Source organism: Dendrobates tinctorius, unplaced genomic scaffold, assembly GCF_039654945.1.
Source record: "Dendrobates tinctorius isolate UK_male_01 unplaced genomic scaffold, ASM3965494v1 ptg000020l, whole genome shotgun sequence".
NCBI classification, from domain to species: domain Eukaryota; kingdom Metazoa; phylum Chordata; class Amphibia; order Anura; family Dendrobatidae; genus Dendrobates; species Dendrobates tinctorius.
Window position 1 is genome coordinate 36,340,484 of NW_027361688.1, and position 13,383 is coordinate 36,353,866.

The following is a 13,383-nucleotide window of genomic DNA, read 5'->3' on the forward strand; positions in this document are numbered from 1 at the left end:
GAGCAAGCACAACATCTCAGAATGTCACAAATGCAAAGATTGAGTCAACTTCTCCCTTTTTTTATCTGGTTTCCGGGGATTTTCATATTGCCCAAACCTGTTACTTGCCACAAGTGAGCTTGAACGAGCATCACTTGCTAGAAACAAAGTTGTTCACCTACATTTTTGGAAAGATGCCAACAATTTTTTTTTGTCCCACCCACTATATCCAATTTGGCTTTTCTGCTCTATTTTTTGTGTTGTCCCAAGACACATAAGATAAATAAAACATGTGTATAACAAAACATGTGCAATTGCAATAATTTTCTGGAACAATTTCAAGGGGACCAACATTTTTGGCCATGACTGGATTTATCAATAACTATTCCATTAGCGACGCTTGATGTCTTCTTTTTAGATCTACTTTTATTTTTTTGTTTTATTCATGTAGTGTCTCTATGCCAATGGTTTGTTGGACCAATAGAAGGAATTGAAGGGAGTAGTCCACGACTGACTTACTAGAAATAGTCCCTGTTGATTATGTACCTTTTTCTTGCCTTGATAAAGGCCTTTCGTGGCCAAAATGTTACTATTTTTCCTGTGTATACATTGGTGTCAACAGGATTACCCAGTGCCTTGGATTCTTGGATTGCGCGCTGTCCGGCTAGTCTGCAGCGCGGCTAGGTCCCAGGCAGCTTTTAAACTATGTTTTTCTCTGAAAGGCTGCAGAGTTTCAGAGTCAAACCTACCTGGCTGGGATCGTACAGCCAGTTCATGCTATATACTACGCCTTGATTGGTCACCAAGTATCAGCTGGAAGGTTCCCTTTAAGCTGAGTTTTCTGAGGAGGATGACAAACTCAGAAAACAGGGAGAAAAGGAAGAAGTGGCTAATAAGTGGAGAAGAATACATGTTTCTCTATTTAACATTTTAGGATAGCTGTACTTACAATGGCTAGATGTCATCAATACAAATAAATGTATTTAGCATAACTCCACTCGAAATACAAAAAAACATTGATGCTGAAAACTCTTCATGTCACACTTACATGGGTCAAAGAAGCTGTGATATGTTAAAGAGGTTGTCCAGGTCCTATGTGTTGATGACCATACGCAAGATAACAGATTAGTGGGTGTTTGATATTTGGCACCCCCACAGATCTGCTGTTTTCAGCGCCTGCTGTGGCCAGGGCCGGTACACCACAGCTCCGTACACAGTGAGGTGGCCATTCTCAATAAGAGCTGAACTGCAGCACTCAGTAAAGCCCCTAGACAGTGTACGGAGCTGTGGTGTACAGGCTGTACACATCCAACCGCAGCAAGAGATGAAAACAGCTGATCATCGTTGGTGCCAGATATCAGACTTCATTGAACCCTACAGTTGTGTGAAAAACTGTGTGCCCTCCTAATTTCCTATTCTTTTGCATGTTTGTCACACTTAAATGTTTCAGATCACTAAACAAATCTAAATATTAGACAAAGATAACACAAGTAAACACAAAAACAGGATTTTTGGGTTGCTTACCGTAAAATCTGTTTCTCAGAGCCTTCATTGGGGGACACAGAGACCATGGGTGTATGCTGCTGCCACTAGGAGGCTGACACTATGCACAAAAAAAGGTTAGCTCCTCCTCCGCAGTATACACCCCACCAACCGGCAGGAATTTCCTCAGATAGTGAGAAAGCAGTAGGAGAAGTAACAGAATAGATTGAAACAGAACAGACAACTCAACTGTACATAACCAACAACATAAGGACAGGAGTTGTAGAACATGGGAGGGTGCTGTGTCCCCCAATGAAGGCTCCGAGAAACAGATTTTACGGTAAGCAACCCAAAAATCCTGTTTTCTTGTTCGCCTTATTGGGGGACACAGAGACCATGGGACGTCCCAAAGCAGTCCCTGGGGTGGGAAACAAACTTCCATCAGGCCAGTGGACTCACCACCGCTGCCTGCAGGATCCTTCTACCTAGGCTGGCCTCCGCCGAAGCGTAGGTGTGGACCTTGTAGAATGTCACAAACGTGTGAACAGATGACCAGGTTGCAGCTTTGCAAAGTTGCAGCGCGTAAGCTCTGTGGCGCACCGCCCAGGAGGCACCCACTGCCCGGGTAGAGTGAGCTCTAATTCCCGGAGGGGCCACTCGATGCTTGATCCGGTAGGCATCCAAAATTGCCGACCTGATCCAGCGAGCAATAGTAGCTTTGGAGGCCGGCTGACCTTTCCGCGCCCCATCTGGAATGATGAAAAGAGAGTCTGACTTCCTCAAACGAGTCGTTCTAGCTAGGTAGACCTTCATTGCCCTGACCAAGTCCAGCTTGTTCAAGGAGCGCTCCGGAGGGTGAGTTGGACCCGGACAAGAGGACGGGAGAACAATATCCTCATTCAGGTGGAAAGTGGACACCACCTTAGGAAGGAAAGAAGGCGGAGTCCGTAGAACTACCTTGTCCTGGTGGAGCACCAAGAAAGGGGAACGACAAGAAATGGCCGCCAATTCCGACACGCGCCGGATGGAGGTGACGGCTACTAGGAAGGCTACTTTCCATGAAAGGAGAGATAGGGAAACTTCCCTGAGAGGTTCAAAGGGAGGACCTTGCAGAACCTCGAGAACCAGATTAAGATCCAATGGATGTACGGGCGCACGGTAGGAGGAGCCGCATGAGCCACTCTCTGAAGGAAGGTCTTGACCTGAGGACGGGAGGCCAATGTCTTCTGGAACAAAATGGATAGCGCCGAGACTTGACCTTTTAAAGAGCTGAGGGCAAGGCCCGCATCAAGGCCTGCCTGAAGAAACGCCAGGACAGAAGGGGGAGAAAATGACATGGGCGGAATGTTATTGGCCTCACACCAAGTGAAATAGGCTTTCTGGCCCGGATCATGGTATGAATAACCCGATCAGAAAAACCTGATTGTTTCAAAACCTTGGTCTCAATAGTCACGCCGTCAAATTGAGCGGCCGAGAATTGAGGCGGCAAATCGGGCCCTGAGACAGCAGCTCTGCCCTGTCTGGAAGCTTCCAGGAGGCATCCGCGAGAAGGTTGACGATGTCCGCGAACCAAGACCTTCAGGGCCAATTCGGGGCGATGAGGATGACTGGACTTCCTTCTGCTTTGATGTTCTTCAACAGCTTGGGAAGAAGGGGAAGGGGAGCGAACAGGAAGGGGAGCTCGAACTAAGACCAAGGAATGGTCAGAGCGTCGGCGCCCATGGCGAGAGGATCTCGAGCCCTGGATACCAACTGTGGGACTTTCCTGTTAAGGCGAGACGCCAGCAGGTCAACGTCCGGAGTTCACCAACGACGGCAAAGCTGATGAAATACATCCGGATGTAAGGACCACTCTCCCGCCGTGGGACCCCCGCGGCTGAGAAAATCGGCGGCCCAGTTGTCCATGCCGGGAATCTGCACCGCGGATATTGTTGGAACTGAAACCTCTGCCGCGTGAAGAATTTTGGACACTTCCGCTAGGGCTGAGGCACTCCGTGTCCCCCCCTAGTGGTTGATATCTGCCACCGCTGTGGCAGTCTGTCTGAATACGGATTGGCAGGCCCCGGAGAAGTCTCTCCCAGTGAACGAGAGACAGATAGATCGCCCGTATCTCGACGATGTTGATCGGCAGAGCTGTCTCTAGTCGACCACCGACCCTGAACAGTGTGATTGCGAAATACTGCCCCCCCAGCCGAGGAGGCTGGCATCCGTTGTCACAATCTGCCAGTGAATGAGAAGGAATGACCGTCCTAGGGCAATGAGAAGTGACGTCCGCCACCAAATGAGGGACTGCCTGACCTGGTATGAAAGGCGAATTGGACGATCCAGGGAAGGAACAGACCTGTTCCACCGAGACAGGATGGCCTGTTGGAGGGGTCTGGAGTGAAATTGAGCAAAGCGAGTCGCTTCTGTCGACGCCACCATCCTTCCTAGAACTTTCATGTTGTCCGGAGAGATGAAAGTCGTGTGGTCTGCAGCGATCGTACATCTTGCTGCAGAGAAACTATCTTCTCCTCTGGGAGAAAACCCCTAGATCGACGAGTGTCGAACAATAGGCCCAGAAACACCAGACGTTGTGTCGGACCAAGGCAGGACTTCTTTTTGTTGACGAGCCACCCAAAATTGGACAGGGTGTCGAGGACGATGGTAAGATTTTGGCGAGCCTGGTGAAAAGACGGAGCTTTGATCAGAATGTCGTCGAGGTACGGAAAAAGAACGAGACCTCTGATCCTCAACAAGGCCATCAACGCCGCCATGATCTTTGTAAAAACTCTGGGTGCGGTGGCGAGACCGAACGGCAGTGCAGCGAGCTGGTAGTGGTCCTGGTGAATCGCAAAACGCAGGAATCTCTCTGATGCCCGGGAAAGATGGGAACATGTAGACAGGCATCTTGAATGTCTATTGAACACATGAACTCCTGCGCCTCCATGGAAGCGATTACCGACCGAAGAGACTCCATCCTGAAATGACGCAATCGGACCCTCTTGTTCAGTAACTTGAGATCCAGGATGGGACGAACTGCACCATCTTTTTTCGGCACTACAAACAGGTTTGAATAAAACCCTGTGAAACGTTCTGATTAGGGAGCGGGCAAAATCACCCCGGAACTGAGGAGAGAGGTGATGGATGCAAAGAAACCCGGACTAAGGCAGGGTCTTTTGGAGGGACTTGCAGAAACGATCCCGGGGACGAGAAACAAACTATCTTGTATCCTGGGGATACAACTTCCCTGACCCAAGCGTCCTCTACTGAGGCAAGCCAGACGTCTCTGTAGAAAAGGAGTCGACCGCCCAGTTGGGAAGGACCCTCGGGACTTCCTTGATAGTCATGCTGATGTGGACCGACCAGATCTGGACCTGGAGGATCTGCCCTGGGATGAGTGAGATCGCCAGGAGGGAGTGGGTCTGAAGGAGACCTTCTTTCTATCCTGGCGTGCCTGCGGCCTCTGTTGGTAGACCGAAAGGGCCGAAACTGATGCCTTAGTGGAGGCCTACGAGGCTTGGACTGAGGGAGGAGGGAACTTGTGCCTCCAGTGGTGTCCCTAATAATCTGGTCCAGCTGGGATCCAAAGAGACGCGCTCCCTGAAAAGGCAGATTGGTAAGGGACTTTTTGAAGACAAATCCGCCTGCCAAGCCTTGAGCCAAATTGTACGCCGGATTGTCATCACGTTGCTGGACGCCTGAGCCGCGCAAGACGCGGCATCCAAGGAGGCAGAGAGCAGATAATCCCCTGCATGGGAGACCTGGTTAGCCAGTTCGTCCAATTGCTCCGGTTGGGCTTTATCTAGGATGCCCTTGTGGAGATCCTCCGCCCAAGTAGCTATGGCCTTTGCTACCCAAGATGCAGCGAAGGCTGGGCTTAGCGCCGCCGCAGCCGCTTTGAATACTGACTTTGCTAGAGATTCTATAATTCTGTCATTAGAATCCTTTAGCGACGCCACACCTGAAATCGGGAGGACCGTGTTGTTAAGATAGTCTGGACACGGGAGCGTCTACAGAGGGGGGAGCCGACCAGTTGTCGGTGAGCTCTTTTGAAAATGGATAGAGCACGCCGAGGCGCTTCCCTCTTTGAAAGCGTCTGGTCGGATTTTCTCTCTCCCTGGTAAGGATCTTGCCAAACTCAGAGTGGGAGGCGAAGACTCTGGAAGGTGTTTCTGCCCGTCTGAACGAAACCTCCTGATCTGAGAGTTTCGCAGGGGAGTCTGTATTTCGAAGGTGTGGTTAATCGCAGCAATGAGGTTCTGTACCGTAACTTTCATGTCCGCGTCCTGGTCCGAATCCAGCTCTAAAATCTCTTCGGATGACGCGTCCGAGAACGCTTCACCTGACTCGGGTGAGGAGGCACGTGAAGGTGACTGCTGGGAAGGACTATGTGGAGAGACCAGGTCAGGAGAGGATTCCGGCCGGAGATCCTGCCTGGGTCTTTTGCGGCTTCTGCTGGCTGGCTCAGATGGAACCTCTTGCGACCTGCTGGACCCTGCAGAAGTGTCCAGGGGCAACTTATCAAGAACGACCACTAGGGACTGAGACACCCTGGTGAGGTCCGCCACTGATTGTGATAGAGAAGAGGCCTAGCCAGGAATGGGGGGGGTTCACACTCACGTGGCGCAATAGATGGTTCCTGGACGGCATCGGGCTGAATGGGATTACTGCAGTCTAAGCCGAGGGGAGTGGGAAAGTTCTCTATGCTGGCGGACGGGCACGTTCCGGTTTGGGGTTAGACATAATGAAAGAAAAGAAGAAAGAACCCCGAGGAGATGCCGGAAGGTTGAGGGAAAGAAGGCAGAGGAGGGTGTCAAGTCTGCAGTTGCAGAGCTACTCACAGTCCGGTGGCCCGAAAGGCGATGTGCCCAGCTCGTCTGAGATGCAGGGCCGCAGTAGAGGATAACGAGGAACCCCTTTCCGCTGCCCGGTGTCTTCAAAGGCGTCCGGCTGACAGGCTGCAAAGATGGCGGCAGCCTGAGGTAAAGGAGCGTGCGGTTCAGGAGAGAAGAAGGGCGGAGCTAGCCGCCTGACTCGAAGAGAAGACCGCCCGCTGTCCAGCTAGACTAGGAGGGTGGGTGGTCCTAGAACGGGCGGGAGAGCAGCCCGCCTATAACAGAGGGTGGGGGGCATGGCCGCGACGGACGAGTAGGCCCGAAATGAAGCCGGGGACTAAATTAGTATCGGCAGCCGCCTGTCAGCGCGGAAGTCCTGCAGCGCAGCTACGGCCACCCAAGAAGAAACCGCTGCCCGAAAAAACCCCTCAGGATACGCCCACATAAGAGTGAGGGAGGGCGGGCGGGGGAACAAGGCCCGCACCGCAGCCGGGGCCTGGCATGTGGCGCAACAGAAAGTGCGGCGGCTGCCGGGAGACGCAGGCAGTTGAGGACCCTTCGGCACTGCCCTGTGCCGCTCCGAAGAATCCTCCAGTGGTGTCTTCAATAAAGGTACCTTGTAAATCCAACGCTGTCTGAGTCTATTTTCCCCCGTGTCCGCGCCTCGTCCGACCGACAGGCTCTGGTAGGCGAGTGGGTGGGAGACGGGGGGCAAGGACCATCCGTATAGCTGGCACGCACCTGTGCAAAGCTCCTGGTCCTGCTGCGGAGAGCTATGAGGATACGGGGTGGCAGTACACGCCGTACTCATAGTCTCTGTGTGGGAGTACAGTTGTGACTGATCACACTGTATCCCTCCGGAACCTGAAAGGGAACGACGCACACAGAGGTAGATATGGGTCTAATAAAAAACCCTTGTCCACCTCCTACTGACACTAAGCTAAACTGAGGAAATTCCTGCCGGTTGGTGGGGTGTATACTGTGGAGTAGGAACTAACCTTTTTTTGTGCATAGTGTCAGCCTCCTAGTGGCAGCAGCATACACCCATGGTCTCTGTGTCCCCCAATAAGGCGAACGAGAAATGCAATTTTAAATGAAAATGCTTTTATTATTAAGTGGAAAAGAAATCCAAACCTTCAAGGCCCTGTGTGAAAAAGTAATTGGCCCCTAAACCTAAAAACTGGTTGGCAACAAATGCAATCAAGCATTTGAGATAACTGCCAATGAGTCTTTTACAATGCTCTGGAGGAATTTTGGCCACTCATTTTTGTAAAATTGTCGTAATTCAGCCACACTGGGGAGTTTCCGAGCATGAACCGCCTTCTTAGGGTCATGCCAAAGCATCTCAATCAGATATTATGGTCAGGACATTGACTAGGCCACTCCAAAGTCTTATTTTTGTTTTTCTTAAAATTCAGAGGTAGACTTGCTGGTGTGTTTTGGACCATTCTCCTGCTGCATAACTCAAGTGCTCTTCATCTTGAGGTTACGAACAAATGGCCGGATATGGACACCACTGGGAACTGTAGATTTTATTATATGCATATATTTTGGCCTTAAAATAATTTTTGATATGGGTTTCACTAAAAAATGTTTGCAACATACGGTTTTTACAGGCTGTTTTCCCATACATTCCCAACTGCAGAAAGAGTTCCTTGAAAAACAGTCAGTGAACTTGTAGTTTTTTTTTAATCCGTTTTTTTTCCAAAATCCACTGTGCTGATTTATGACCTCAACCCATCTCAAAATTGAGGTGTAAACGTTGATATGGTCATAAATCAGCTAAAGTGAGCTCAGAAAATACAGATAGAGGAGTTAGAAACTCTTCTGTCTGAACAGCCTCTAAAAGTAAAACGGTGCAAAATGTTTTAATAAAAAATTATTAGAAAAAATTATTTTAGCTCAAAATACATACATATAAGATAAAAAAGGTCCTCAAGGGTGGCCATATCTTTTCCAATGCTTCATGAAAATCATTTGTAAAAATGTTTTTTAGTCACACAATCATACTAATAAACAAGCGAAAGTGTCCATAGCCTTTAAAAACCATGAAACTTTTGAAGATGGGCGGATCAATTCACAAGATGGGCGGATTGATTCAGAAGACTGTGTCCTTCAGCCAGGTCAGTAGTCTTGTGAATATCTTACTTTTGGGTGACCCCTGCCGAGGTTTTCGATTAGTCGTGCTGGTGTGATGTCATCTGTGAATCACGCTGCAATGATGACGTCACGCCAGCCCGACTAACCAAAAGCTGAGACAGGGATCCCGGAAGGAAAGACATTTGAGAGCCTCCCGTCCAGCGACTATTGACCTGGTCAATGGACCAAAGTCCCGCAAATGACTTCTCTAGTGAAGACTGATGAAAGTTTAGGACCTTCGGCACTATGCTTGTATTAACTCTATAAGGCTTTACCTGCTTGACTCTGCACTGACTCCAAGATGCTGCTGATGGACGTTTTGGGATCTTCTCCTATTTTTATTTGGCTCCGGATAGAAAAAAGAAGATCTATACTAACCAGAAGCCTGTTCCCCACATTGAAGAGTCCTGATGATGACAATAAAAACATTATTAGGAAACCGGTCATGAAAAAATGCTGCATAAACTTCTGATTATAGAATTTTACTGGAAATGATGACTGTAATAATGCTGTAATAATACTGTAATAAAGCAGGATGACTGTAATAATGACAGGTGTGGGACAACTCAGAGGAGCGGTGTAAGAAGTTTACACTTATTCTTATGTCAAGTCTTATTATTCACTTATCACTATTATCTATCTTTTTGGAAACATTCGATTTCTCACCCCTCACTGCAGTAATGATGGGCAGGATGAATTGTCTTCAATAGTTTTATGGACAAAGATAAAATGTCGTTCTCTGGGGCTTACAAGAAAACTTTCCAACTTTTGAGAAGGGAGAATCTGAAATGGACGTATAAGGTGGCCCACCTTGTACACTGGGTAATTGTCCATTTATTTAGGACTTGTCCCGAATAGTGCATGTCACCACAACCCCCCAGGTTTCCAGGCAAAATAATGCATATAATGGCCTTCACCAGACCTAAAAATTAATACAGATCGCACATCAGACCCTATAAAGAAATCCTCTCTAGACCTAATGAACTCATACAGGCACCAAGTCAGATTTCTCGTTCCACATTGTGGTGTTCTTGCCACACATGGATGTAATGGTTATTACAGCGGTGGGCGCATTCCACACTGCAACAGCCAAGATCAGCGTTCCCTCTGATCCATGCAATGTAAGCCCAAAGATGCTGCCATCAGGACCCATTTTAAACGTCTGTCGTGATCAGGACAAGTGCAGTCATGGCCGAAATTGTTCCAGAAAATGAAAAATTTTTCCGAGAAAATTATTGCAATCACACGTTTTGTTATACACGTTTATTTCTTTTGCGTGGAACAACACAAAAAAAAAAAGAAAGGAAAAAAAGGCAAACTGGACAAAATGTCACACAAACTTCATTAAAGAGCCGGACAAAATTGTTGGCGCCCTCATCTTAATATTTGGTTGCACACTCTTTGGAATAAATAACTGCAATCAATCGCTTCCTATAACCATCAACAAGCTTTTTTACACCTGAGCCTGCAGGACAGCTTGAATTTATTTGGAACTTGATTGGGGCTGCTTATCCACCATCTGGACTGTCCTGCGTTGCAACCTTTTATCAGTTTTTCTCTGCTGTCCATGTCCAGGGAGATTAGCTGCAGTGCCATGGGTTGTAAAGATCTTAATTATGTTGCACACTGTGGACAAAGGAACATCAAGATCTCTGAAGATGGACTTGTAGACTTGAGATTGTTGATATTGTTCAACAATTTTCGTTCTCAAGTCCTCAGACAGTTCTCTTCTCCTCTTTCTGTTCTCCATGCTTAGTGTGGCACACCCAGACACACAATGCAAAGATTGAGCCAACTTCTCCCCTTTTTATCGGGTTTAAGGTGTGATTTTCATATTGTCCACACCTGTTACTTCCCACAGATGAGTGTGATTAAGGATCACATGCTTGAAACAAAAGTTCTTTAGCCACAATTTTGGAAAGCTGCCAACAATTTAGTCCGGCCCATTTTCAGAATTTTGTGTGAAATGATGTCCAATTTTCAATTTTTTTTTTGTGTTGCTGAAATACACACAAAAGGAAATAAACATGTGTAATTACAATAATTCTTTGGTAGAAATACTTCATTTTCTGAAACTACTTGAAGGGTGCCAACACTTTCAGCCATAACTGTATGTATATACAGTATATACAGCTCAGACAAAATTAAGGGACCACCACATCAAATCCCTGTCATGGCCAGCCCAATCTCCAGACCTGAACCCCATTGAAAACCTCTGGAATGTAATCAAGAGGAAGATGGATAGTCACAAGCCATCAAAACAAAGAAGAACTGCTTACATTTTTGTACCAGGAGTGGCATAAGGTCACCCAAAAGCAGAGTGAAAGACTGGTGGAAAGCAGCCAAGACGCATGAAAGCTGTGATTAAAAATCATGGTTATTCCACAAAATATTGATTTCTGAACTCTTCCTGAGTTGAAACATTAGTATTGTTGTTTCTAAATGATTATGAACTTGTTTTCTTAGCATTATTTGAGGTCTGCAAGTGCTGCATTTTTTGTTATTTTGACCATTTCTCAATTTCAGAAAAAAATACAAAATTTATTGCTTGGAAATTTGAAAACATATTGTCAGTAGTTTATAGAATAAAAGAGCAATTTACATTTTACTCAAAAATATACCTATAGAGAGAAAAATCAGACAAACTGAAAATTTTAAAGTGGTCTCTTAATTTTTGCTAGAGCTGTATATAGCTCTCCCGTGCCAGTGCACCTTATAATAAATGTGCATTTATTATCATACATACCGGTATAGATGTCACTGAAGCTGTGCAGCGCCAGACACTGGGGGTTCAGACAGACCTTCACCTGAGCAGTCACCGGCTGCAGATGGGTAGCTGTTAATAACCAGCATTCATTAGCGCCGGCTGCCGAGTTACTAGACAGGAAGAGCGGATTGTAAAATTACCGTTTGTCCAAATAAAGAAAAATCTACGGTAAGTTTCTTCTAGTGCGTAATCCAGTATTGAGCCCCCGACGCCTGAGCTTTAGCCATCCAGAAGCTGCCTCTCCTGGACAGTGGCACTTATATTCTCATATATGTGTGGACATCAATGGGAGTCATGCGGATCCATATAATGGCCATGTGATGTACATTTAGCTGCAGACTCTTGGTGACCATGTTCGGATAACATAGATCATGTATCATTAAAATGCCCTCGTTTTACATTAGTAATCACTCGCTTCCAGCTACTTTTGTAGCACCAAGGCATTTCACAGTACAGAGTTTGTCACGTTCCCAATGAGACGGCTCACAATCTAATTCCTTTGTTACCGACATTCACACTAGAGCCTATTAAACAATTCCCAACGTAGGACGTATTAGTAAGTCCTATTTAGGGTCCCTATGTATGCAGCGGGCCCATGAGCTTAGCCTGCACCATAATTGGAGGATGTGTTACACAGTCAGTATCTGTAGAGAAAAGAGCAAGCCTTTGTCGATCACTGACAATTAAATGGTGCAATCACCGCTGTGCACATGGACAGGCTTCTATCGCACTTTCCACAATGAGAATGCAGGATGCCAATAAATCGCAATGTGGCTGCAGAATGCCATAGCAGCTGAAAGCCTTCTGAAGGCCCTCATTGCCATCTTCCTCCTCCTAAGATACAGACGCTGAAGCTGGTTCTTCATTTTCGCTTTATATACACTGTATATACTCGTGTATAAGCCGACCCGAGTATAAGCCGAGGCACCTAATTTTGCCACAAAAAACTGGGAAAACTTATTGACCTGAGTATAAGCCAAGTATGCATTGTCCCATTATCCCCATCCTTGTTTGCATGGCTCCTTATTCCTATCCTGGTATGCATGGTCCCTCATCCCCATCCTTGTCTGCATGGATCCTTATTCCCATCCTTGTCTGCATAGCACCTTAATCATATCCTTGTCTGCATGGCTCTTTACTTACATCCTTGTCTGCATGGCTTGTTATCCCTATGCTTGTATGCATGGCTCCTCGTCCCTATCCTTATATGAATGGTTCGTTATACCTATCCTTGTATGCATGGTTCCTCATCCCTATCCTAAAAAGAAAACAAAAAAAAAAAAACACATCCTACTTACCTTCCCTGCGCACCTTTGCAGCATCTTGTTCTGGTGCCAGCAGCAACTGCTGCAAGCGATCACGTGTCCCCGCTCATTAAGATAATGAATATTCACTTCACTCCATGCCTATGGGAGTGGAGAGAGGTGAATATTCATTACCTTAATGAGTGGGCACCCGTGATAGCCCGGCAGCTGCTGGAAGCCGGTGACTGCTGCTGTAACTGTGCGCGCTATAAATGAATATTCATTGCCAGCACAGTGAATATTGATTTTTCTTTAGGAGCAGGCACAGATACAGCCGCAGCCGCCTGTGACCCGCTGCTCTCCCTCCCCCGCTGTATTCTGTCACATCGACTTGTGTATAAGCCGAGGGGGGCGTTTTCAGCACACAAAAATATGTGCTGGAAAACTCGGCTTATACACGAGTATATATACGGTACATATATATATATATATATATATATATATATATATTATATATATATATATTGCAATGTTTAGCTCAAACGATGAAAAAAAAATGAAAAAAATTTCACTGCTCCCAGTTTAAAAAAATAAAATTAAAACACAAACATATTTGGCATTGCCACATCCATAAAAGTCTGATCTCTCATAATATGAAATTAATAAACCTGCAACAAAATGAAATGAGAGTATTTTGTTTTTATTTTTTTTTTTACACAGTGGATGGAGTGGTGGCGAATCATGCATACTACTGCTCTAATACAGTGGATGGAGTGGTGGTGAGCCAAGCTCACTACTGTTTCCGTACACAGTGGATGTAGTCAGGCTATGTGCACACGGTGCGGCTGCTCCCCGGATTTTTCCGCGCGGATTTTACTAAATCAGCAGGTCAAATGACCTGCATTTTTCCTGCGGATTTCTTCCTTTTTTTGTGCGGTTTTACTGCCGTTTTTGT

The 13,383-nt window shown here is 46.6% G+C and overlaps 1 protein-coding gene across 7 annotated transcripts in view; it reads right to left on the bottom strand.

The window, feature by feature from the left end:
• The window catches only part of HMGXB3 (HMG-box containing 3), a 100,687-nt gene that overhangs the window by 46,584 nt on the left and 40,720 nt on the right, over window positions 1-13,383 (bottom strand). For all 7 annotated transcript variants that reach the window (XM_073568001.1, XM_073567999.1, XM_073567997.1 and 4 more), the window contains 2 exons: window positions 11,164-11,294; window positions 8,693-8,824 (listed from right to left, as the gene is read on the bottom strand). In XM_073568001.1, the coding sequence (XP_073424102.1) occupies window positions 8,693-8,824; window positions 11,164-11,294 (263 nt within the window). The remainder of the gene's footprint in view (window positions 1-8,692; window positions 8,825-11,163; window positions 11,295-13,383) is intronic.